This window comes from Notothenia rossii (genome assembly GCF_949606895.1).
Source record: "Notothenia rossii genome assembly, chromosome: 1".
NCBI classification, from domain to species: domain Eukaryota; kingdom Metazoa; phylum Chordata; class Actinopteri; order Perciformes; family Nototheniidae; genus Notothenia; species Notothenia rossii.
In genome coordinates, this window is record NC_136912.1 from 18,561,059 (window position 1) to 18,585,554 (window position 24,496).

At 41.6% G+C, this 24,496-nt stretch overlaps 1 protein-coding gene across 4 annotated transcripts in view; it reads right to left on the bottom strand.

The window, feature by feature from the left end:
* Window positions 1-7,562: 7,562 nt before the first annotated feature.
* The window catches only part of LOC307037395 (alpha-1,6-mannosylglycoprotein 6-beta-N-acetylglucosaminyltransferase B-like), a 108,698-nt gene continuing 91,764 nt past the window's right edge, over window positions 7,563-24,496 (bottom strand). For 2 of the 4 annotated variants that reach the window (XM_079678239.1, XM_079678237.1), the window contains exons 10-17: window positions 19,941-20,074; window positions 18,913-19,043; window positions 16,051-16,206; window positions 15,805-15,951; window positions 14,796-14,912; window positions 12,059-12,133; window positions 10,582-10,865; window positions 7,563-8,677 (exon numbers count right to left, since the gene is read on the bottom strand). In XM_079678239.1, coding sequence (XP_079534365.1) covers window positions 8,479-8,677; window positions 10,582-10,865; window positions 12,059-12,133; window positions 14,796-14,912; window positions 15,805-15,951; window positions 16,051-16,206; window positions 18,913-19,043; window positions 19,941-20,074 — 1,243 coding nt within the window. In that variant the 3' untranslated portion in view covers window positions 7,563-8,478. Of the gene's footprint in view, window positions 8,678-10,581; window positions 10,866-12,058; window positions 12,134-14,795; window positions 14,913-15,804; window positions 15,952-16,050; window positions 16,210-18,912; window positions 19,044-19,940; window positions 20,075-24,496 lie in introns of all 4 variants that reach the window. The other 2 variants (XM_079678238.1, XM_079678236.1) reach the window with 1 other exon arrangement.

The following is a 24,496-nucleotide window of genomic DNA, read 5'->3' on the forward strand; positions in this document are numbered from 1 at the left end:
CTTCGAGCGCCTCCAAATGCGCAACAATTGCGCGTGTTACGGGGGGCGAGAGCACAGCAGAATCTCCCAGCTCATCCACTGATGGAAACATGGAAAACATTTCCTCCCCGATGCGCTCCCTCCATCTTTTGATTTTTTTTAGAAAGCCTTCCATTTTGTCATACAGGTGAATGGCATGTGTATTGGGGCCTTGCATTGAACTGTTCAGTTTGTTCAGCTCAGCGAAAACATCAGCAAGATAGGCAAGTTTGGTGACCCAAACATTGTCACTGAAAAGTGCAGCCAGCTCTGTGTGCTTTGGAGAAGTAAAAACTCCAGAATAGACTTGCGCAATTCCAACACACGTGACAACACTGTTCCACGTGAAAGCCATCGAACCTCGGAATGGTACAGTAGCGCAGTGTGTTCTTCTCCCTCAGCAGCACAGAGATTAGAGAAGAGATGCGTTTGCAATGCGCTCTTCTTGACTAGATTGACTACTTTCCCTACCGAGTCCATGACCTCTGCCAATTCAGCGCTCATATCTTTGGCAACAAGTGACTCCCTGTGTAGCATGCAGTGCGTCCAAATCAATTGCGGAGACACATCCCTTACAAGCGCGATTAGTCCACTTTTTAAACCAGCCATGGCTCTTGCACCATCAGTGCAAAGCGCAATACATTTTGTCCACGGAATGTCATTTTCTCTGAAAAAAATATCAATCACTTTGAAGATTTCAGAACTAGTTGTGCGTTGAGGGAGGCACTTACAAAACCAAAAAATCCTCCTGCATTTCCTTATCATCGACAAAGCGCTCAAACGCCAGAAGCTGGGCGTCCTTAGACACATCTGTTGACTCGTCTAATTGTAATGCAAATGCATCTGCCAACCTCAGCTTCTCCATCAGTTGCACCCTCACATCAGATGCCATCTCGTCTATACGGCGAGCTATGGTTGTGTCTGACACTGGAATGGTTTTCAGTTTGTTAATGTCAATATCATTCCCATACATTGTTTTACACATATCGGTTGCTGAAGGCAATATTAAATCCTCTGCAAGTGTGTATGGCTGTTTCTTCTTGGCAATCCGAAGAGCAATTTGATAAGAGCATTTCAAAGCTAGCTCACCAACTTTGGCTGATTTTCTGATCAATATCTGTTGACCTTGGAGGGATTTGAGGCTAGCTTGGAAGTATTCAACAGGTTTGTCTTTTAAGTGGCTGTGTGTTGTCTCAAAGTGAGGCTGCAGCTTTGATGGCTTCATAGATTCATTTGAAAGAACAGTAGAGCAAATGACACACATTGGAAATTCAATGCCATCTGTCTCCTTAAAGGTAAAACCAAACTTCAGATAATTATCTGCATATTTTCGGGTCTTCTCTCGTTTGCGCTTACCCTTATTAGCTGCTACATCAGCAGCAGGTTCCGCCTCGCCACTTGCATGTTCACTGGTGGTTTCTCTTGTGCTTGTGGATTTTTTTTTTGGTCGAGTTACAAAACGATACCTTTTTATATATATATAAAGGTATGGTCTTCTCAATAATATCGCAGCGTGCGTGCTTGTGTCTGGGTCCTTAGTAAACTGGGGACTGAATAGGCTCTCGGCCAATCAAGGGGAACCTGACAGAGCCAGTGTGTGTCATGCGGCCTCGTGATTGGCACAGCAGCGATAGGGGCGGGTCCTCCCCTTTGTGTACAGGAGGCCTGCTGGGACAGGTCTGGGGTAGTTTCCTGCTGTGAGTTAACCGGCGCCTAGCTTGAGATAGCTACTGTGTGTAGCTGAATGCGTGCATTGCTGACTGAAAGATAACATCTTCTGCCTCCATTTCTCCGTTCGCTACAATATGTTGGATTCATGTTAATGTGCATTTAAAGACATTTCAATTTGTGGAAGAAAAAGTGTGTAAAAGATAAAAAAAATTCTAATCAACCAAAGATTTCCCGACCCCCCTCTGCGGACCCCCTGGGGGTCGCGGACCCCCTGTTGAAGACCTCTGTTTTAAACAGATGAATTTAAACATTGGTATCATTTGTTGGCTTTAACTTTCTCTGGTTTTGTTCCTTTTTAATACCATGTGAAGGTTTAACTCAAGCAAACATTTTAATTCACTTTATCCCTGCATGTACGTCATTGTGCCCGTGTCTTTCACTGTTAAAACACATCTCTTTGAATCACGCTTCTCCCTTTTTCACACTGCCTCTCACTCGCTCTCTCCCTCATTACCACTGCTCCTTGAGGGGATCCTTATCAGTTTTAGCCGTCCTCACCTCTGCCAGTTATGAAAGAGTTTTGAAGGAACGAGGGCAGACATAGAGATCGAGAGACGATGAAAGAAGAGTTGGAAAGAGGAGTGTAGAAAAAGCAAACAAAAGGTGAGGAGGAAACATCACTGAGGAGATAACAGTGGGAGTTGGCTGTATGGAAGGGACACACACACACACACACACACACACACACACACACACACACACACACACACACACACACACACACACACACACACACACACACACACACACACACACACACACACACACACACACACACACACACACACACACACACACACACACACACACACACACACACACACACACACACACACACACACACACACACACACACACACACACACACACACACACTGCTCCATAGGTGTTATTTGCACAGCTCATTATTCCACTGAGCCACACAACCTATGCTGCTATTTAATACTTAAGGACGTACAGCATGGAAGAGAGAGGGGATAATGTAAGAAGGGGGGGAGGGATTTTCTCTCACCCACTCACCTGGGGCATGAGCCATTGATTTGAGTTATTTTTGAGTGGCTATTTTATTTACACACAACGTTATTTATTCAGACTCACGTTGGAGCTCAGGAGCAGTCAGCCAATTACCTATGCATTATTGATGAGGATGCTGTCGACCTCTCATGACTCCTCTCCTCCTCTTTTCTCCCTCTCTCCTTCTCCCTCTTCCATCATCCATCTTCTCCCTCTTCCATCATCCATCTTCACCTACTTCTTCATTCCCTTACCATTCTTGTTCACTTTCCTCTTCTAATTCCCTCAAACCTTATATCGTTTTATTAACCTCCTTTTTTGTCCCTCCCTCCTCCCGTTTCTCTTCTCTCTCTTTTTGTCCCTCTTAATTTCTGTCAGGTTTTTAAGGTATTTTAATTGACAACAACAATGAATCACCTTTCTATTTAGATTTAGATCAAATGTGGATTTTCCCTTTGTTCTCAATCTCATAAAACACAGTAACGCTTCATCTTGCTGGTCTCCCAACTCTGAACCTGGCTAATCTTCGGAGTTGGCACATTGGGGGAGGTTTCTTTTCAGGGAGACAGAAAGAGAAAGTAGCACATCTGAGGTGAACAAGAAACAGACTCCCCTCCATGCACCTTGATGTGAAAAACCCACAGGAGTTCTGACCACATTACTAAAGGCACTGGATGCATCCTCCTCCTACTCTTCCACTCCAAAAGGATGTTGGCTTCATTAAAGGACCGCGCCACGAAACACGAGAGAGCACCACAAAGAGATGAGTGTTTTTATCTGTTAGCAATCTAGCACTTAGAAACACACACATTCACCACTGACTTACAGACACAGTGGAGCATGTGTGATTATGTGTGTATATTTTTAAATGGCTACACACACAAATGTTCACATAAACACACATTGTTGTATAATCACTGAACAGTATGCTGAGGTACAAACCAGAGAAAGAGGTAATTAAAGCCACATGTCCAGTAGAAGCAAAAATGTACAAACAAACAAACAAACAAACAAACAAACAAAGTGCATGTCAGCAAAACTGTTGTGCCAATTGTTGGCGGACAAATTGGACCTCAGAGAGCCCTTAGAAAAATGTCACACAAAACAGAAAAAGAGAAAATGTGAAGGAGAGAAAAAAAAATTGGGCAAAGGACAAACTGTTCCTGAGAGATATTATAATGAGTGTGTGTTTGTTTGTGTGTTTGTGTTTGTGTGCAGGCTACTGTGTCACACATTTGTCAATCTCCAGAAAAGAAGCGGCAGATCCTGACAAACACGTTTCCTGTGAGTAATATATTTATCACCTCCATCGGCTCAGTAATTATTCAGCTGTGTACATCAATCTGTTCCTGTACTGATTAATTATTGTTTAAGCAGCCTAAATAATATGCTTGGATTCAAATTCCTTTACAGCTGACAGGCAAAATAGGACCGATAATAAGCTCATTAATGCTGCTTTGTATAAACAGACGCAAACAAAGCCTGGAAACACTGGACAGAGACACATTCAAATATGACGAAGACACACATGTACAGTATGGACTTAGACTTAGGATAGAAACATATACAACTTCAAGTACTGGAAGTGGCAAATGAGTAATTCTATTTTCCGCTACTTTATACTTCTACTCCACCACAAATCGCTTCATGATTAAGAATTCTTTGCAACAACTACCCACATGTATTAAACAACAGCTACAACTTTAGATTTTCACAATTACACATTTCAGTCAGAAAACTCACGTGTTTCTTTAACATGTTTATTAGAAGCAGCATATATTTGAGTTTGGCGATTAGGCTCGGGCATCATCACTCTCTAGATATACATAGCACGATGAGTGATGATCAAATAACTAACCCCCAAGCCTACAGGTGGAAGCTGGGGTGGAAGCTGGGTTGGTGGTGGGGCAGGCAAGCAGCAGCAACGTAAAGATAGCTGCGGCAATAGCAGCAGCAAGCAATGCATGGAGAGAGAACTGGCAGGTTAAATAGAGCGACATATAAAGGAGACTCTGTTTGGTTGGTTGTGAGTGGCAAGGGGCGTTATGTATGAATGCGGCATAAGTGCTCGAGTTGACTGCCTGAACTAGCTCGCAGGCTTCGCCCCATTTATGCAATGGTAAAACTACATTAAATATCATATCAAGATTTAATTACATTAACCAGGACAATTCTGACTATCTGCTTTTCTTTTCCACATGAGGACAAACAATTTATTAGTGATATACATTGTTGCACTTCAATGCTCTGCTTATTGACTGATTATCTGAGCCACAAACACACACCCACACACACCAACACACACAGCCACCCACCCACCCACCCACCCACCCACACACACACACACACACACACACACACACACACACACACACACACACACACACACACACACACACACACACACACACACACACACACACACACACACACACACACACACACACACACACACACACACACACACACACACACAGAAATATATAACAGTTATGCTTCTATCCATGTGAAGCATAACTGTGAAATCTGATAAAAAAACAATAACAGGAAATAAAAAATGTGCATGTTTGTTCTTCGTCAAAGTAATTGTTTAGTGAGAGTCTTTGTCATGAATCAGATGTGCTGTTTTCATTGAAGGAGGCTTCATTAGGCGTCACCCTCAGTGATCAAGCTATTTTCTGTGGAAATGTTTCCCACTTTTCCTGTTCTGTTCCCATCCTTATAGTGACTGGTGAATATTACCATGTGATACTATGTGATAAAACTGATAACTGCTGCTGGATGATTTAAATTCCTTGGTAAAGCTGTCATTTTCTCACAGATATTGATTCATAAAAAGGCAGACAGACCCTGACATTTAAATCCACCTATGGCACGTTGCTTTTGTTTGTTTACTTTGCCTTACTTGCTATGTGTTTTTTTTTACATCTTTCCGTCTCGTTGGAGCATTCAGTTAAAAGGAGTCGCTTAAAAGAAAGTCTGCTGGAGTAGTAGCCTGAAGGCACTTTGAGGACCATTTAAACTCATGCTGTGCAGTGTATCTTCACACCATGCACACACTTGTGATGGGGGTTAAACAAGAAAAGGAAATGCAGCCGTTGGAAAAATTCCCCATCTGGCACCTCGGCGGCTATATGTAAAGTTTGAAAGTCACCCTGAGAGCGGATAAGAGTTTCAGAGAGAGAGAGAGCTGGAAAGCTCTGCTTTTATAGTCTCAAATGAATATCTGATGGTTGTAATAAAACTTTACTTATAGCCTTTAATGTTTCAGTTTCATGCGCCTGCATCTACAGAATCGCATAGACACCGCTGCAGATACCGAGACCATAATCCTGGTCTCCTATGGATTACAAATGAAATGCAGCTAATTTATATCCACTGTAAAGCAGGAATAGTGCGAGATTCATAGAGTGCAGTTGAAAGTAAAAGTATGCACGTCACAGAGGTTCAGCACAAAGATTTATTCAGTGGAGGCTTGTGTACAAATCCTGGAGCAACCTTAGTTTTTTTTTTTTTAAATGTTTAACCTTGACCACAATCTTTCCAGAACCTTAAAGAAATATTTTGATAAATGTGCTTATTGTCTTTCTTGCGGAGTCAACTTGCCTTGTAACTTCAGAAGCGAGTCAAAAACTAAGTCAGGCATTTGTCATTTAAAAAATATTGGTTTGATACAGATCAACAAACAATACATAAGGAATGGATAAAGGAAATTCAGAGGTGCTGGTAGGTCGTTTTTTATTGAGCCAGGCTTGCTGTTTACCTCAGCTTGAAGGCTTTATGCTAAGCCAAGCTAAACGAAGCTAACAGTCTCCTGCTCCATCTTCATAATGATAGATAACAGTTTTCTCATCTTCATAACCATACTCTCAAAAATAGTTTTTATATCTGCCTAAATGTTTTACTACTTTACATGTCCTACACCTTCTTTGCCATAAGGTATAGCGAGCAAGATATATGGCTAATGCAATATGTGCCTAGCATTTCATTTGCATGAATACATATCCTTTTATTTTGGCTGCAGCCTGCTCATATTTGCCGGGTTAATGGAGAGAAAGAAGTGATTTTCTGCACAGGGCCTAAGTGCTTTTTTTATGATCATTGTAAATATTTCACTCAAGAAGATGGATGAATTTCAGAAATGAAAAGTATTCATTGCAATTTGAAATGCCTCTGGTTTTAAATTGAAATCACAGAGCGCTGGTGAATGGGGTGACAATTATTCTCCCATGCTGGTGCAGGTCAATGAGGATTTGATGAATCTACTTTGGAATTTACACTTGTGATTTATTATTCATTTAATTCTACTTTAGGCCCTGGGATTCAGACCAATAGCTGCTCTGTTTTTTTAATCCAACACACAAACACACAGCACACACACCCGCGGTCGTAAATCCCTTGTTTTTCTCCTAATAAGAATGGTCTTTGATTACACAGGGGAAAATACAACTAAAGTGGAGGTTTTTTAAACATGTGGTGAAAAGGGGCTTAGCATGGGGTCAATAATTCCAGCAGTTATTGTGAAATAGATTACTGTTAATGGTGCTGAACGTTATAAAGCTGCTGTTTTATCTTTACATTGGATTTTCCGTTTTTCCGCAATGCCACCAGATAGCCTGTTAAGAAAAACATTTAAAATCTTGAAAAGTAGTTCCTAAATCTGATTTGTTCCTCTGCCCCCTGTCCCTTGTTCTCTCACTTCTTATTGACAGCTTCAGCATGTGCAGGCTGTCCCTTCCATTTGAAAATAATAATTAAATCCAATACCTCTACCTACAGTTGGGTTAATGGAAATGGAGATTAATATGAAGGGAGGATTCAGATTGGTGGGGGAGCATTAATAGAGGAACAACACCATGCAAGCAATATAACAAACCCAGTTCAACACTTTGATCTGTTCTTATTTTTTTTATTTTATGATATTACTTCCACATTGAAGCCCAAAGGACTCTTTAAAAATCTCATTGAGAGCTCTTAAGGCTTATTTATTGAAAAATAATCGTGTACCCTTTATTTTTGTCCTCTGTCCTCCTCGTCCTTTTCCTTTTGAGACAGGAGATGATTGCATTGACCGATGTTGGCTCGGACTTGGGGTGCAGTCTGATAAATTACTCTGTCCATCATTGGAGGACGGGAGGAAAAGCGAGGGAGATAACCCGGTTCTCCATCATCCTTTGTCCAAGTGCAGAGAGGAGATTGGATATTGACCCGAGGGTTGGCTTCTCCAGTCCAAGATATTTGAAGACTCTGTCATGGAATGGCACTAAAATCCCTACACTGAATCTCTCTGCACACACACGTGCTTCTTCAAGTGCATATTTGTTTATCATATCACCGGTCAACTTCATGTAAAAACTGGACCTGTAGTCGGGAGGAATGTTTGTTGGCATGGTGAATGGTAACCAGGCCTTGACCCCTGGTTGTTATGACACCAGGTATAATGGGAGCCCTGTTCCATGAAATCTTGCTGCCTTTTCTATCTCCAGCCAGTTAACAGCTGTTATAACAACTACAGTCATCCAAAATCCTCACTTACAACATGGCGGCTATTCGGGTCTACCTTTAGCTTTTCAATTCCATGCATGCCTGTTCCTCATTATCCCACATTTACTGTTTCATTGTCACAGCTCTACACCTGTTCTGGCCTGTGGGTGCCTTCCCTTTCACACCCCCTGTGTCTTATTCTTTTGTGTCTGTCCTTCACCTGTCCTGTCATTATAGACAGTCTCTGCACAGCGCCACCTGACCGCGGCGGAAATCCCTGCAGGGGCAAAGACGTCTGTATTTGGGGGAATATCCTGCACAGCTGAAGAGGAGGGGTTCTCGCTGGAGGCCGCACTCCCGCCGCAACACCGAGAAGGCTGGGAGGATGTGGTTGACCTCGGAGTCCACCACATCACACTGCACCTCCAACCTGAGGGGGGGAACAGAGGAGTCTGTATACACCTTTGAAAACAGTTCACTGGGTGTAATGAAAATGAATGTTCTGGCTTTTCTTAGAATTTAGAAAATGTGAGTGATAAAAGTTGTTCTTATTTGAGACAAGAAACAGGAAAGCGGAACTGGCAACACCTCAAAAGAAATGGAAGAATCCGACAGGAAGAGGAGAAATGTCATCACTTTCACCTCACTACAGACGCCGATTCAAAAGAGAAAGACAATATTTAGGAGAGAATTGACAATGTGTTTAGAAAAAAACTGCAAGGCAGGTGTGATATGTCAGTGTGAGAAAGATAACTTGTGTCAGAGAACAGACCTCAGCAACAAGGAGGAGTAACAGAACAAAAACAAAAGGAGAGAGGCACTGTAAAAAGAGACAGGCAGAAAATAAGTAAACACGAAAGATACTTGGAATATGAAACGAACAAAGACGGAGAGCCACATCTGAAGCAGTCAGTAGAAAAATGTTTGGAGGCGAGACTGAAACTCCAGCAGGCTTTCTCTCAGAAAAACTTTAGTTTTGGTTCAACTGCCTGGAGCTGGTACAGTAAACTAAATAAACACCTTGTGAGATTCAGCCGCCCCTGTTCTAAGTGTCAACTATTATAAGAGAAGTTATCCATCCAGAAAAACAGAGTAGGCTTGGACTTTGTTACTTTGTGTGGATGAAGAGTAAGCAGCAGGAGTTTTTAAACTCGGATATGTTGTTCTTTTGAGAACACTTGTGATGAGATGACATACGATAATAATAATTGTGTGCGCAGAAGTCCAAAGACTGTGAGTGAGGAGATGTTACTGCATCAAATACTATCAGGCATGATGTATTTTAGGGCCTGTGTCCAAATTGTGTCTGAAAGCAAGCTCCTTTTTTCATTGTTTGCAATGAGGGGAGAGTGCATGCTGCTGCTTAACACAGCGTCTCTTTAACAAGCATACAGCGCTTTTATTTGAAAATATCTCAGTGCTATTGCATTTCTGCCAGAACGTGCAAGCAAGGACACGGGTCACATTGAACAAATCTCTGTTGTGCCTCAGATATCCCTCTCAGGGTTAGTTGGTGTGTGTTGTAACAATCCTAAAATGAAATGCAGTGTAAATTAAAGAGTCACTGATTGTAATGTTATGTCAAAAGTCTTTTTTTTCCTTGTTTCATGTCTTGAGCAATTGTCTTTTTTGATGTTGCAAATGGAATAGAAATCTACTTGTTGGGACTAAAGGCACAGATACATCAGGCCGATTATCGGCGTCGGTAGGCGTGAGGCCGACGATGAGCGTCGACACGCCCTACTCAGATTGGTGTGTCCCGCACTGTCGGGTCTTCTCAGCCGGGCCGATGCCTTTACGGCCGAAAACCGGCAGTTGGCAAAATAAATCACTCTGATTGGCTGTTCAGCTATAGCGAATCACTGCATGAGAAGCGAAAAAGAAGTGAGGGACCTAAACAAACTATTAAGAAGGCAAATCTGAGATTTCATTTAACTCCAGCTCTCGACACAGGTTGGGGAAAGCCATGAGCTTCTCGCTGTAGAGTGAAAATGGAACACACACGCTATTTGTTGTTTGTTTATATCATACAGTCTGTTTTTCTTCTCTCGGTTATCACGGTTGTTGCCTCTTTTGAATGACGAATACACACTACCGCCGCCTGCTGGTAAGGAGAGTTATTGCCACTCACGCATGCGCAGTTCGTACATGCTTCTTGGCCGTCAGCTGAAGTCTTTGCGGTGTGTTCCAGTGTGACACATGGCCAAAACGCAGAGACGCAAGGCGACGCAACAGGCGGGGTCCGTCTGTGTCAGTTCTTTGTTCTCAGATTGGTGTGTCCGGGCCTTAAAGTCTCTACCAAAATTAGGTTGGATGGACTTCAGCCTGACTTACCTGCGCAGGGCCTCCTTGTTGTTGATGAAGCGGAAGTGAGCGGGCTCACAGATGAACCCCTCTGAACGGCATGTCTCTACACAGGACTGGCCCTCCTGAGACACGAGAAGCCGGAGGGAGCTGAGAGGGGGCCAGGCAGTGGACGCCGTCACGTTGGAGGCCCAGCCGAGCGCTGTGGAGTTGGGCAGGGGCACAAACAGAGGTCCTGGGACCCTGCTGCCACCAGCAGACCCCGGTCTGGAGAGGTTGGTTGGAACAAAGGGAGGCTCGAGGGAACAGAAGTCCTGGAGGTGACACACATTTGAACTTTAGTTAACGCAATTATGTTATTGTCAATCCAAAGTTTAGTTTTTAGTGGACCTGCCCAATTTAGAATATTTTGGGCTGTATGTGAGCCATCACTAAAAGAACACCAAAAGAGGGCAAATGGTATTAAAAAGATGCACTTTAAAAGATGTCCACGTTTGAACTAATTTAGACTTTTGAAAAGGCGTGTTAGCTTCACCTTAACATATGAATTGTTGCAGGACTGCGGATGTTGTCCCTATCACCTAGATTGAAAGCTCTTTAGGGATTTCTCTACTGCCAGTATTAATAAAAGGACAGTAACAAAAGAGTTTGTCTGGTTTCAGTTGCCATATTCATACCAAGCTGTTGTGACAATTGGAATAAAGTTGAACTCCTGTCAACTAATATGACAACCAGTGCAAGTTCACTGAGCCACTGTCACTTCATAGGCGATGCCTGCACTGTGTTAACATGACAATTTTACCACAATTTAATTTGTGAACAACATAAAAGCAAGGAAAGGGAAGGTATATTTAAACCCCCTTTAACAAAGGGCCAATTCAAAGAGTTCTACTGTACTGTTATCCAGCCTTAGCTACTAAAGCATGCCACCAATCATTATTACTAATCAATAATTATGTGCTGACAAATACATTTTCATTAATGCGGTAAAAGTATGTGTAATAAAAACACAACAAAGGTTAATTGCTGAATGTAATTTAGCTTGGTTCTCCTGTATTTTGACATTATGAATGCTGAAGTAGCAGTTTCCAAACCGGCTGCCAGTCGAGCAGACTAAGTTTGTTGAGAGGCACCTCTGCTGTTTGTCTGACATCTAGTGTGGGATTATTAAAAAGTATTTCCTTCATCCCAGTCCTCCATCACCATCATGCCCACTCTTATGCTCTTTCTCCTTACTCATCCCTCCTCATTAGTGTCAGGAGATCTTCAGCTTTAGAGCTGCAGGGCAGATATGTGGTTTGAAATGACAGTTAGCCTGGAGATTAATCACAACACACACACTGGATGTTGAATGCACACAGTTTGAAATATTGAGCGGAGTGGGGAGTTGGTGAAATGAGTGTGTGTATAAGAGAGAGGGAGGACGACGGTAAAAGAGAGAATCTCTGGATGTGTGTGTTTCATTCAGCGCATCGTGTGTTTTTACTTGATGTGGACAGAGCCTCACCTGATGCTGAATGTAGGCATGTACTCTCTCCAGCATCCCCTCACACGTGTACTCATAAGGCAGATACGGCTTAACCTGAAAATGACACACAAGCACATTATTATTTCCATATTCTGCATATATCAAAATGTACTTCTTGCTGCTGCCACTTCATTGTTCATACTAATTGCAATACATCGTTTCTTCTCCTTGTTGATTTCAGCAGATGAATGTTTCCATTGTCAGAATTCTGCGAGGCCTAATCACAGTGTGTCACTGCTTGGAAATTCATTAGGCTGTATTTGCATACCAATAGATCATCCCCTGCTGTGATGTGCCAGTTGTATAACTAAGTGCCATTTTTGATTAGCCTAATTAGAAATGAGCTTTGTATATACATAATATATATTCTTTTATGTTTCTGGCTGATACCAGTTCAATACCCACTGACAAACTGACTGCAACTATACCGGATGAATGTGAAATGGGTCCAACCAGTGCTTGGATGATTACAAATTGAATTAGCTAAAAAAACACTGCTTTATATAGTTGATATCCTGATTGGAAATCAGCCACACATGAAAATGTCAATTAAATCATGATTTACTTGAAAGGAGTTGTTACGAAAGTGTTAAAAATTGAAAATACTTCACCTTGCCTCTGTAAACGACACATTACTCGCTAAATTGCATTTGCAAACAGAAATCAAAGCAGCCTGATGTTTATCCATGTGTGAAATCAGACGTGGCCCATTTCAACGTAAAATCCTTGAGAAGCAAGTATGGTATGATGCAATTTAAAAAAGTTACGAGCACTGCAAATCCGATCAAAGCCTTATATTAATCTACTTTGTGAGCTGACGCAACATTTAAACACGCGCACAGGAGGGACACAAAAACAAGCAGAACAGATATCTATTTGAACAGAGTTCCTCCTTTTCTTTTCTATCACTTCTCTTGACTTTACAGGAACATTGAATTAGCTTGTGAAAGACAGAAATGTTTCCAAAGCTAAAGAAACATCTGTTTTCTCATAACATGTGGTCTACATCTTTTCAATGCAAACACCAATTAAAATACAGCATGGAATCTTAGGTTGTAATTTGGCCAAATCTATGTAAAGTACTCCAACTGAAAAAAAGACTGAAGGACAGAAACAGAGGCAGAACGGAGGGAGGAAAGGGGATTACAAAAACAAGGGTTGAGAAAGAAGGAAGAAAAAGGAAGAAAGTGATGAAGGACGGATTTATTGGAACATGGGGACTTGTCAGCCAGCCAGAGATTGCTTTGTCCTGCATGACTGAATGTGATCCTCTACCACACACGCACGCACGCACACACACACACACACACACACACACACACACACACACACACACACACACACACACACACACACACACACACACACACACACACACACACACACACACACACACACACACACACACACACACACACACACACACACACACACACACACACACACACACACACACACACACACACACACACACACACGGTTGGTAAGGCTCTGTGTGCCGATATGCCTGATTTGTGCAACTTCATTGTCTCTCCAATTGTGCTTAGGGTTTGCACTTTGTGTGTCTGTGTGTGTGCGTGTGTGTGTGTGTGTGTGTGTGTGTGTGTGCGTGTGTGTGTGTGTGTGTGTGTGTGTGTGTGTGTGTGTGTGTGTGTGTGTGTGTGTGTGTGTGTGTGTGTGTGTGTGCTAGCCGGGGCATTGTGCCTCCAGTGAAGGGTGAAGGGGTATATCAGCTCCCTCTCAGCGGTCTGACAGTGCAGACGGAGACAGAGCAGTCAGCCTAGGCTGCTGAACTGTATCTTGTCCAACAACACAGACAAGACGTTCGGTGCAGTATCACTGCGTGGGCGAAGTGCCTGAGGCAATGCTTGCTCTAGGGCTAGGCAATTAAAGCCATGTAAAGAACAGTGATCCTCTGCTTAATCATTCTAAACGTCAATTTCATACAATTGTGCACCTGAAATCTATTACAAACATGCTTAGTTTTTAGATATAAAAGGATAAGTCTGTGTGTCCCAAACCGAACAGAGAAATTAAGGCATTTAGTCTCGGCCTCAAACTCCCTCTTTCTCTGTCAGTATGTCTCCCTCTGTTCTTTTCCCATGTTATCCCACTTTGTTGTGCATTCTGGAAAGATTACATCTGCCCAGTTAAATCTCTGTCTCACTCTTGCTAGTTCCTACTATCCTTATACTCTCTGTGCACACATCTCCTTGTGTTGAAGTTCAGTAATATCAGACTGCTATCTACATCCTGGTCACCTGGAAAGTTACACTGTGGCAAAGTATCAAAGTTTAAAAAATGCTTTATCAAACAACAAAACACATAGAAAACCGAACAAACATGTATGTACATTTAATTTCTAAGATTCATAATCGTGAATCAGATAAAAAAAAAAGGTTTTTATAGTTTAACTTTACTTTTCATGCCAAAGTGTTTCCCATCAGGGACAAGATTGATTAGATCACAGCTAGCCCCAGTATTCATGTTAAAATGAACTATGATTTAATGGGGAATCAGTGCATTACATCTCTTCACATTCACAAAGTAGACGACTGCCTAGACCAAAGGAGAAGCTGAATCCATCGGAAAGGCTTTTCAGTTTTAATTTCATGTCAGTGCCTGATGGCTTAGCTGCACCAGTGAGATGAAAGCGCTGGCACACAACATACACGTCTTGTTTTCTACGCCTCTGAATTACACTCGGTAAGAGTACCTGGGTCCTCATGATTTCCCTGATGGCAGAGTCAAACTCCAGCGAGTTGTTGTAGTCCACCGTCATGACGTGAGGTCTGCCGATGTACTGCTCTGCATACGGGTGCTGCGAGGACACCTACAAAACACAACAAGAGTATATTGCCTATACGTAACCTTTCCTTTCAGATAGAGGGTACCGTCTTTATAATGCATCTTTTGTTGCTCACTAAATGTATTAAATACAAATCTCAATGATCATTTTACACATTTTTGAATAATATATATTACATTACATGTCACTTGTTAGACACTTTTATCCAAAGCGACTTACATACTCAATACTGTGGAAAATCCCCACAGGAGCAATTTGGGGTGAAGTGTTTTGCCCAGGGACACAACGACATGCTGACTGCAGTGGGGTTTGAACCTGGACAATCCACTACGCCACACGCCTCCTACATATATTTTATATGAGTGTCTAGTTTGATACATTTAGAGCAGCTCTAACATATTAACTTATCATGGTCACATCTTGAAGAAGTTCTTCTCAGGGCTATAAAGAATACACTGGGCCAGAGAAATGTACTGCAAAAATGCCTCCAAAACTGTGTGCACAGTCATTGAGGCGGAGGCGTGTGGCGCAGTGGATAGAGCGTTGGTGTTCAGATCAAGGGAGCACAGGTTCAAACCCCACTGCAGTCAGCATGTCGTTGTGTCCCTGGGCAAGACGCTTCATCTCAAATTGCTCCTGTGGGGATTGTCCACAGTATTTGGATAAAAGCATCTAACAAGTAACATGTAATGTAATGTAATTGATAGCAATCGTGTTGTACAGGGATCGCCATGTTCCAGCCACTTATCAAGCGCTAACATGTGCCGTCTGCACCTACAGCTTTTGCCAGTTCTTTTAAGAGTTTCACTGATTAACAAAGCTACTTGGCAACTTGGCTGTTAGTTAAAGCTGCAGTGGGCCAAAATGTTCTCATCAGTGAGTAACAGTGGGGGAGTGATTAATATAATGAGCTCACCTCTCTAGATGTGGGCTTGCCTCTGAAAAACTCATGGTTGAGCGAGCTGTGAGGCGGCGTGAACTTGGGCTGCAGGAAGATGCAACCATTGGCTATTGCTTCAAGAGGGGCCGGGCCTTCGTAGGGGAAACCAAAGCCAATGAAGAGCTGGAAGAACAATATATTTATAGTAAAAGACAACATTGAAAATTGAAGCTGCAGAAAGTGACAGCAGAGATGTTGGTCTTATTTTCTTCGGTGCCTTGCCTTGGCCTTGCGCAGCAGTTGCTGCAGCTCATGCTGGGGCAGCAGGCCGTGGTTCTTCACAAAGGCCGGGACCTCTGGAGGTCTCTGGGTCTCATAGTACACTGTGCCGTGGACCTCCATGTAATTGTGGAGAATCTGCAGGAAACCATCTTTACCCTGCTGGGAGAGGAGGGGAAAAAGATGGGTTTGTGAGCTCGAGGGTGAAGGGTGAAGAGAGGAGGTTGTATGGAGAACAATATTTTGGTATTAGTACCACATGTTTGCACAATACAATGCAGTACAGAGTATCCACGTTTGTCTATAATTCCTTCACCTCCTGCAAATTGAGGCAACAGTCAAATCTCTCTTTCATGCCAAAAAAAGTGCATAAGAATACAATTGTGGCCTTAGTGGCTGCTGTGAATTGTAAACACACGCTTGAATGATCCTGAATGATGTCTTATCCCTGAACCACTCCTACTATTATTTTGTTCTCAATGTTTTTGACTCATAAGAGACGTATCGGATACACATTATATAGTTATACCCAACATATTCTATTAGCTAGTGAAAGATCTCCTGGATGTGGGTTACAATTGACCTTGAGATGTAACATTTTGTTTAAAAGCCTTGGTATTACATATATATATATATATATATATATATATATATATATATATATATATATATATATATAATATAATCCATTTGTGTAATCAACAGACTATTTCAAAATGTTCAATAAACTCAATTCAACAGATTGGCATTTCATTTAGCAAGGCTTGTGTATTATTCATAAAAATGTGTGAGAGGAGAACCGGAGAGGCACACTGTCAAAGTCAAGGTTGAACATGATGATTTGAGAATAATCACCGAACAGCATCAGTTAACAACCCGAACTGAATCATGTGAATGCAGCGTAACCCTGGGCCACAGTATTGACTGGGCTGTCTGCTGTTGAGCAGCTTACTGTATCCCTGTACCATGGTGTTGCCCCCCCCCCACATCAGTAATTGGAGGCTGTAGCGGTCGATAGGATTTTCCCAGCCAATTAGGAGATTAGCTCAAGCGTTAAGTGCAGCAGACAACATGAATTAAAAGAAGGAGAAACATGGGTGTGGAAGAGTGCAGACTCCAGAGCCATCTCTCTCTCTCTCTCTCTCTCTCTCTCTCTCTCTCTCTCTCTCTCTCTCTCTCTCTCTCTCTCTCTCTCTCTCCATTTCCAAGCCTACTCTCTCAACATGCATCAGAGTAGGACTGGTAGGAAGTATGTCGTTCTGTGCTGATTTTTAGCCCAAACCTTTTTTTTTCTTGATGTAGATAAAAGAAAACTGGACATCAATCAATCAATCAATCAATCAATCAATCAATCAATCAATCAATCAATCAATCAATCAATCAATCAATCAATCAATCTGCAGAGTATGTCAGAAGAGTGCTTACTGTAAGTCTGCCTGCCAAACTTGTAGCTCTTTCATGCCACATTATGTTGTTTACAAAGTGGTAGAGGCAGATTGACCACATAAGATTAATTTAGGAAACAATGGGTCCATGATTCCAGACATAGGTAGACAAAATCTTATTTGTAACCAATCAGGAATAATGTTCTGAAATAATAGCTATAAACACGGAGGCTTCCACCTAATTTCTTTAGCTATGAATCCATTAGTTATGAATCCAATGCCTTGCATTTTGTGCTTGAGAAGAAGGAAGAAAATAAGGAAGAGAAAATGCTGTATTGGCCAGATACATTCTGTTACAACCTACAACAGGAAACTTACATCCCTCATATGAAAGGCTTCCTTCTGACGAATAAGATGATGAAAAGATAATTATGTTGTACATAAAACTCTGGAAGAGAGAATGATGCGATGCATTAAAGTGCACTTGCAAAAAGTATAGTTTCCCATGAATCAATTGTCTGGATCAAACACTGACACTAAGTGTGTTTGTATAATCCAGTTGAGTTTTCCTTGACATTCTGACAGTGAGTGACTTGTTTCTTTTGAATTGTCCTCAAGAGGAATATGTGGTGAAAGCACGAGTCTCTTACCTGAAGCTAATGAGCATCCATCCAGTTTCAGCACAAAAGAAAAGGAGACAGACAGAAAGAAAGAAAGAGAGAGAGAGAATGTAAAATAAAATCGGATGAAAACATTTGCTTAAGAATATAACAATAGAGAAAACAAAGAAGATAGAGGAGCCATACATTATGCAATACTTTAAATGTTTTGCCTTTTCCCCGGGCTTTTGTAGATTAAATTATTCTACTTTCATAGCCCCATCCCCCCAATCCTGTCTCTGTTCTTCTCTTTCACTATAATGGGAAGAAATCCAGCAAATCGTACAGTGGAGAGAACAGGCGGCGAACAACATCAATATAATCATTTTAACAATGGAAGCACAACTGTGCCGCCTTACAATATGCAGAGGAACAAGCAGCAGCTTTTGAGAGTAAAATTGCTAGTAAATTAAAGCTGTACAATTGTGTATATAGAGCAGCATGAAGCTGAGCTGTAATGGTGCAAACAGCAGGGGGGGGTGCAAAATGCTGCCATTGGATTTTTCTGTTATCACTGCAGTCTATTGTGGGGGGTATTGTGTGTGTGTGAGTGAGTATGCTCAATGTAGAAAGAGACTGCTGCTGTTTGAGACATTCAGAAATATGTTAAAGCATTTCCTTATGTGAATGTTTGTGAGTTGTTTTTTTTAATGCATAAAGTGCAACTGTAAAAACCACAATATGTGCATAAGTGAACATTTTCCAACATATAATTACAATGTGTGATTTGTGTGTTCTGTCTATACACTGTTGCCCTCCAGGAAATTCATTTTCTTTATACATAGACTAATTTACATTAAACAGAGCTTTGTCGTCGCTACCTTCCACATGCTGGCCTCCTTCCCGTACACTACGGCCATGTTGTTGACTTTGTTCTGCTGGATGCTCTTCTTCTCCGTCTCGTTCAGCTCCTCCGAAACGAAGCCCATGAATGAGTTGTCTGGTGTGTGTGCTGAATGTGTGTATGTGTGTGAGAGCAGCAAGGTAAGGCAGGATAGCAGTAGGAAGAGACAAAAGAGAGGAAGAAAAGTGTAATTGTTAGAGAGAGACAGTGAGGAAAGAGAGGAAAGCGCAATACATCCTTGTTTGTTTCAGTTCGATGACTAAGTCAGTGATTATCGACACTGTAAGTGTTATAAATATGGATTGTCATAAAGCCAGCTGCTGGTGGCTATACGAGGCTGAGATGGTTTGGCAGCACTAAGGTGTACTGAAATGATTCACTGACTTTCACTTTACATTATCATAATAAACTACAGAATGCAAAGCTTTTTAGAGCATCCTCACAATCAATGGCATTCCTTTTGTTTGCTGTGTGCATTTTTATAGTTTGAATAAAAGCTTCTGCTGCACACTCACAAGAAGAAGCGTTAAGAAAGGGTGAGTGAGGGGTAATTGCTTAGTCCGTATGAAACGTGGGCATCTACAGGGGTGTAACATATTGACTTGGCTGTTGTCGAGTCGTGAATATGAGAGCAGAAGGGAGTTAGGTAATCGTTTCAGTCAGTAGCAGTGAGGAGTCAGACAACAACCAGGGCTTTGAAAACCGCGGATCAGACATATTGTGTAGCATGAAGCGGAAAAAGAAAAAGAAACAAGCTAAAGAACAGATTCAGATTGAAGCTGTGGCGTTGCTGATAATAGCTGCGTAAGAGACATTACTCCAAATTAATGTGAACATGCAGGCAGACCTGTCAAAGAAAGTGAAAACACTGTCAAACCTAATGACAGATCTGTATCTCTGTGTGTATGACAGTTCAGAGTTTTAACTTTCACGTTTTGAAGTTAAAAAATACAGAGGGTTGTTTTTTACAACCAGGTTTTTTTAAGCATGACGATTGGTTCTTACGGAACATGGTCATGTACTGCCTGGCGTTGAGGTTCCAGTAGCCCCAGTTGGTCCGGTAGCCGTGCAGCGTGGCGTACTCCTCATGATTATAGGCTGGCTCAGTCCCAAACGTGTCAATAACTCGGATATGACATCTGTAAAGACCACAAAACAAAACGTTAATATTTTCATTTTCATGTGAATAATCATATGTAACAGAGTTATACATGCTACACATGCTAATCTAACACAAGCAAAAAGCAAACAACATACCAGTAATAAGCATTCAACATTTCCTTTTATTTGCTTACAAATACATTGTGAAGTGCTAAAGTGCATTACTTAGTTTTAGTCTGCTAAATGGGGTTTGGTTCAAATACATAAAGTGATGCCAAAATATCATCAGATTGTTGCTGTTTATTTTGTATGGATATCTATACTATGAAAACCACATAAATACAATTGATGTTTCTTCATCATGTGTACTTATATTTATATGATATATATTCTATTTACTAATTTCATGGATAGTATTTGGGCCCTTTATCACTGTCTCACTTTTCATGAAATGTGTTAATGCAATTTTAACCAAAAATCACAGCATGATAATTTATTTACTGAGCTTAGTGACCTTAGACCATTCTGAGCCCTGCCTCACTATATGTTCCTGCTAGGTTACCGCAGATTATGCACACAAGCTAAAAGCAATATGCAGGACAAATCTTGCTCAAATGAGTAAATCTTGCCCAGTGCGGTATAAGTTGTTTATTTCCCAACTTTGACAACAGCCTTAATGACAGAAAACGAACAGCACAAAATATTAGTAATGTGTTTCAAACAAAAACACAAACATATCTCTGCTAAGTGCAGGGTGGGAGGTTAGAAAAGAGAATGACAAGAATAAAAAAATCTAACCTCTAAGGTTTAGAGGTGGGAGTTGTGATAGGACACTGATAAGGGCTTACAGGTGAACGCTTAGCAGCACAGCACTAAAGCACTTAGGCTTTGCATCAGTCACACACACACACACACACACACACACACACACACACACACACACACACACACACACACACACACACACACACACACACACACACACACACACACACACACACACACACACACACACACACACACACACACACACACACACACACACACACACACACACACACACACACACACACACACACACACACACACACACACACACACACACACACACACACACACACACACACACACACACGCGCTCAATGCCCTTGTCTGTAACAGTGAGTGTGTTCAATCAAGCCAGTCTGATAGCTCAGTGGATTAACAGGAGCTAAAGGTGGCCGAGTCCACTTCCTCTTTTGTCAATCTATCACTGATATCAGCCCATGTCACATGACGCTTTCCTTTCACATTTAGCGTGGTCTTGGGAGAGTCTGATCACACAACTTTTATAACCACATCTATACTCAAATACATCAGGTTGTGTTATGCTGTTGAAGCTGCTCATAATGGACACATTGGTGTCCTGTCTGTTCAATGATATATTTCCTACAGTACACTATAGTGCTTAGACTTTGATTTGAGTTATAATCTGACAGCTACAGTGGGGCAAAAAAGTATTTAGTCAGCCACCAATTGTGCAAGTTCTCCCACTTAAAAAGATGAGAGAGGCCTGTCATTTTCATCCTAGGTATACCTCAACTATGAGAGACAGAATGAGAAAAAAAAATCCAGAAAATCACATTGTCTGATTTTTAAAGACTTTATTTGCAAATGATGGTGGAAAATAAGTATTTGGTCAATAACAAAAGTTCATGTCAATACTTTGTTATATACCCTTTGTTGGCAATGACAGAGGTCAAACGTTTTCTGTAAGTCTTCACAAGGTTTTCACACACTGTTGTTGGTATTTTGGCCCATTCCTCCATGCAGATCTCCTCTAGAGCAGTGATGTTTTGGGGCTGTCGCTGGGCAACACAGACTTTCAACTCCCGCCAAAGATTTTCTATGGGGTTGAGATCTGGAGACTGGCTAGGCCACTCCAGGACCTTGAAATGCTTCTTACGAAGCCACTCCTTCGTTGCCCGGGCGGTGTGTTTGGGATCATTGTCATGCTGAAAGACCTAGCCACGTTTCATCTTCGATGCCCTTGCTGATGGAAGGATTGTCATTCAAAATCTCACGATACATGGCCCCATTCATTCTTTCCTTTACACGGATCCCGCATTCTTTCTCCTCCAAACACGTCTAGTTGAGTCTTTACCAAAAAGTTATATTTTGGTTTCATCTGACCATATGACATTCTCCCAATCCTCTTCTTGATCATCTAAATGCTCTCTAGCAAACTTCAGACGGGCCTGGACATGTACTGGCTTAAGCAGGGGGACACGTCTGGCACTGCAGGATTTGAGTCCCTGGCGGCGTAGTGTTACTGATGGTAGCCTTTGTTACTTTGGTCCCAGCTCTCTGCAGGTCATTGACTAGATCCCCCCGTGTGGTTCTGGGATTTTTTGCTCACCGTTCTTGTGATCATTTTGACCCCACGGGGTGAGATCTTTCGTGGAGCCCCAGATCGAGGGAGATTATCAGTGGTCTTGTATGTCTTCCATTTTCTAATAATTGCTCCCACAGTTGATTTCTTCACACCAAGCTGCTTACCTATTGCAGATTCAGTCTTCCCAGCCTGGTGCAGGTCTACAATTTTGTTTCTGGTGTCCTTTGACAGCTCTTTGGTCTTGGCCATAGTGGAGTTTGGAGTGTGACTGTTTGAGGTGGTGGACAGGTGTCTTTTATACTAATAACGAGTTCAAACAGGTGCCATTAATACAGTTAACAAGTGGAGGACAGAGGAGGCTCTTAAAGAAGAAGTTACAGGTCTGTGAGAGCCATAAATCTTGTTTGTTTGTAGCTAACCAAATACTTATTTTACACCATAATTTGCAAATAAATTCTTAAAAAATCAGACAATGTGATTTTCTGGATTTTTTCCCCCCTCATTTTGTCTCTTATAGTTGAGGTATACCTAGGATGAAAATTACAGGCCTCTCTAATTTTTTTAAGTGGGAGAACTTTCACAATTGGTGGCTGACTAAATACTTTTCTGCCACACTGTATAAAAGCGTGTCATTTCCTTGCTGTATCATAGCTTCACTGGAAATGTGTGGATGAGATGTCATGTTTTCTGCATTTACAGTATGGCATTTTTCCCCTTGAATGAGCAACGTCATCTTAACAGTGCTTCTTGCTAGAACTACTCTGCTAACACATTGCCAATCTTGTGTCTTATCCACTTACAAACAAGATCAAAATGACCTGCTCTCTTCTTCAATATTCACAATTTCCTAGTAAAAGCAGTCAGCTTTTCATTCAGGCATCTTCTGCACATAAATACAGGGTCTCTGGGAGATAGTTAATATATTTTTCAGGTGATGGTTCTAATGAGGCTTTAATGTAGAAAAAAAACTTCCAATCTTGTTTACACTTTAAAGATATTTATATGAAAGACTGCAGAATCAAAGAGGCCAACCAATAGATTGACAGTAATATATATCAGAAAAGAGATTATAAAAATGGGCCGATCTGCAGGACAGTCACAATGAAGCCTTGTTTAAAGGCACTAAGGATGATATTCTGTGAAAATTCGCTGTGTCGTTGTCTACTTGAAAGGGTCAAAGAAAGCTGACGATGAATAATTAATAACAGATGTTAGTCTCACTTGTCTCTGCCCTGTCTCAAACCTGCACTATCACATATCGTCAGCTCAGAAATGGTGAAATGTTTCTGCCCACAGATAAGAGGTCCCCGAAGTGAGGGGAAAAAAGACGGAGAGGAAGAAGAGGGGATAAGCGGAGGAGTAGCTGAGCTGAATATCTATCTGAAGATCAGAGTGTGAGGCTAATCTGGGTTAAACGTCTGCTCAGCAAGGCTCAGTCCTCCGGGGTGAAGGGAATATGGCACGCTGGTGTTTTGTCACCCACAGCTTCAGCTTGAGCTTTAGGGGAGTTAGACTAAACAAGAGCTGACTGGACAACAACAGACACTTACATTTTAAACAGTTTTTTAAACTATGCTTTACTCGGCTCAGTGAGCAGGTAGCCTTTCAATCAATAGTTCTTTCTAGACAATCCCTGTCAGTGCAGCCTTCTTAAGATGCCCACATCAATATACTACACCTACAAAGCACTAGTGTAAGATGCAAGACATTCCTTTACTTCTAAGAGAAAGCATTTTACTGCAGAGTTATGATTGATGGTGCCTATGTCTCCCCCTCTTACATTTCCGCATGATAAGGTAAGACCATTACACAGACTTTTTATACAAACAAATTCCACTGCTATGCCCTCTTCCTGACACCCCTAATGTTCTGTGTCTCTGTGTCTCTCATTCTTAGAGTAAATTATTGTTGCATAGGGCAGCAAACCAAGCCCCAAGACATCAGTATCTGTGTTGTAGAGAATCTCACTTGGGGAGAACTAATCCTTGCCAATAAAAGAACAAAAAATTGAGCAAGATGACAACTCTCCCCATAATCAAAAACAAACAACCAGCTACTTAAAAAAGGAAAAAGGCTTCAAATGTGT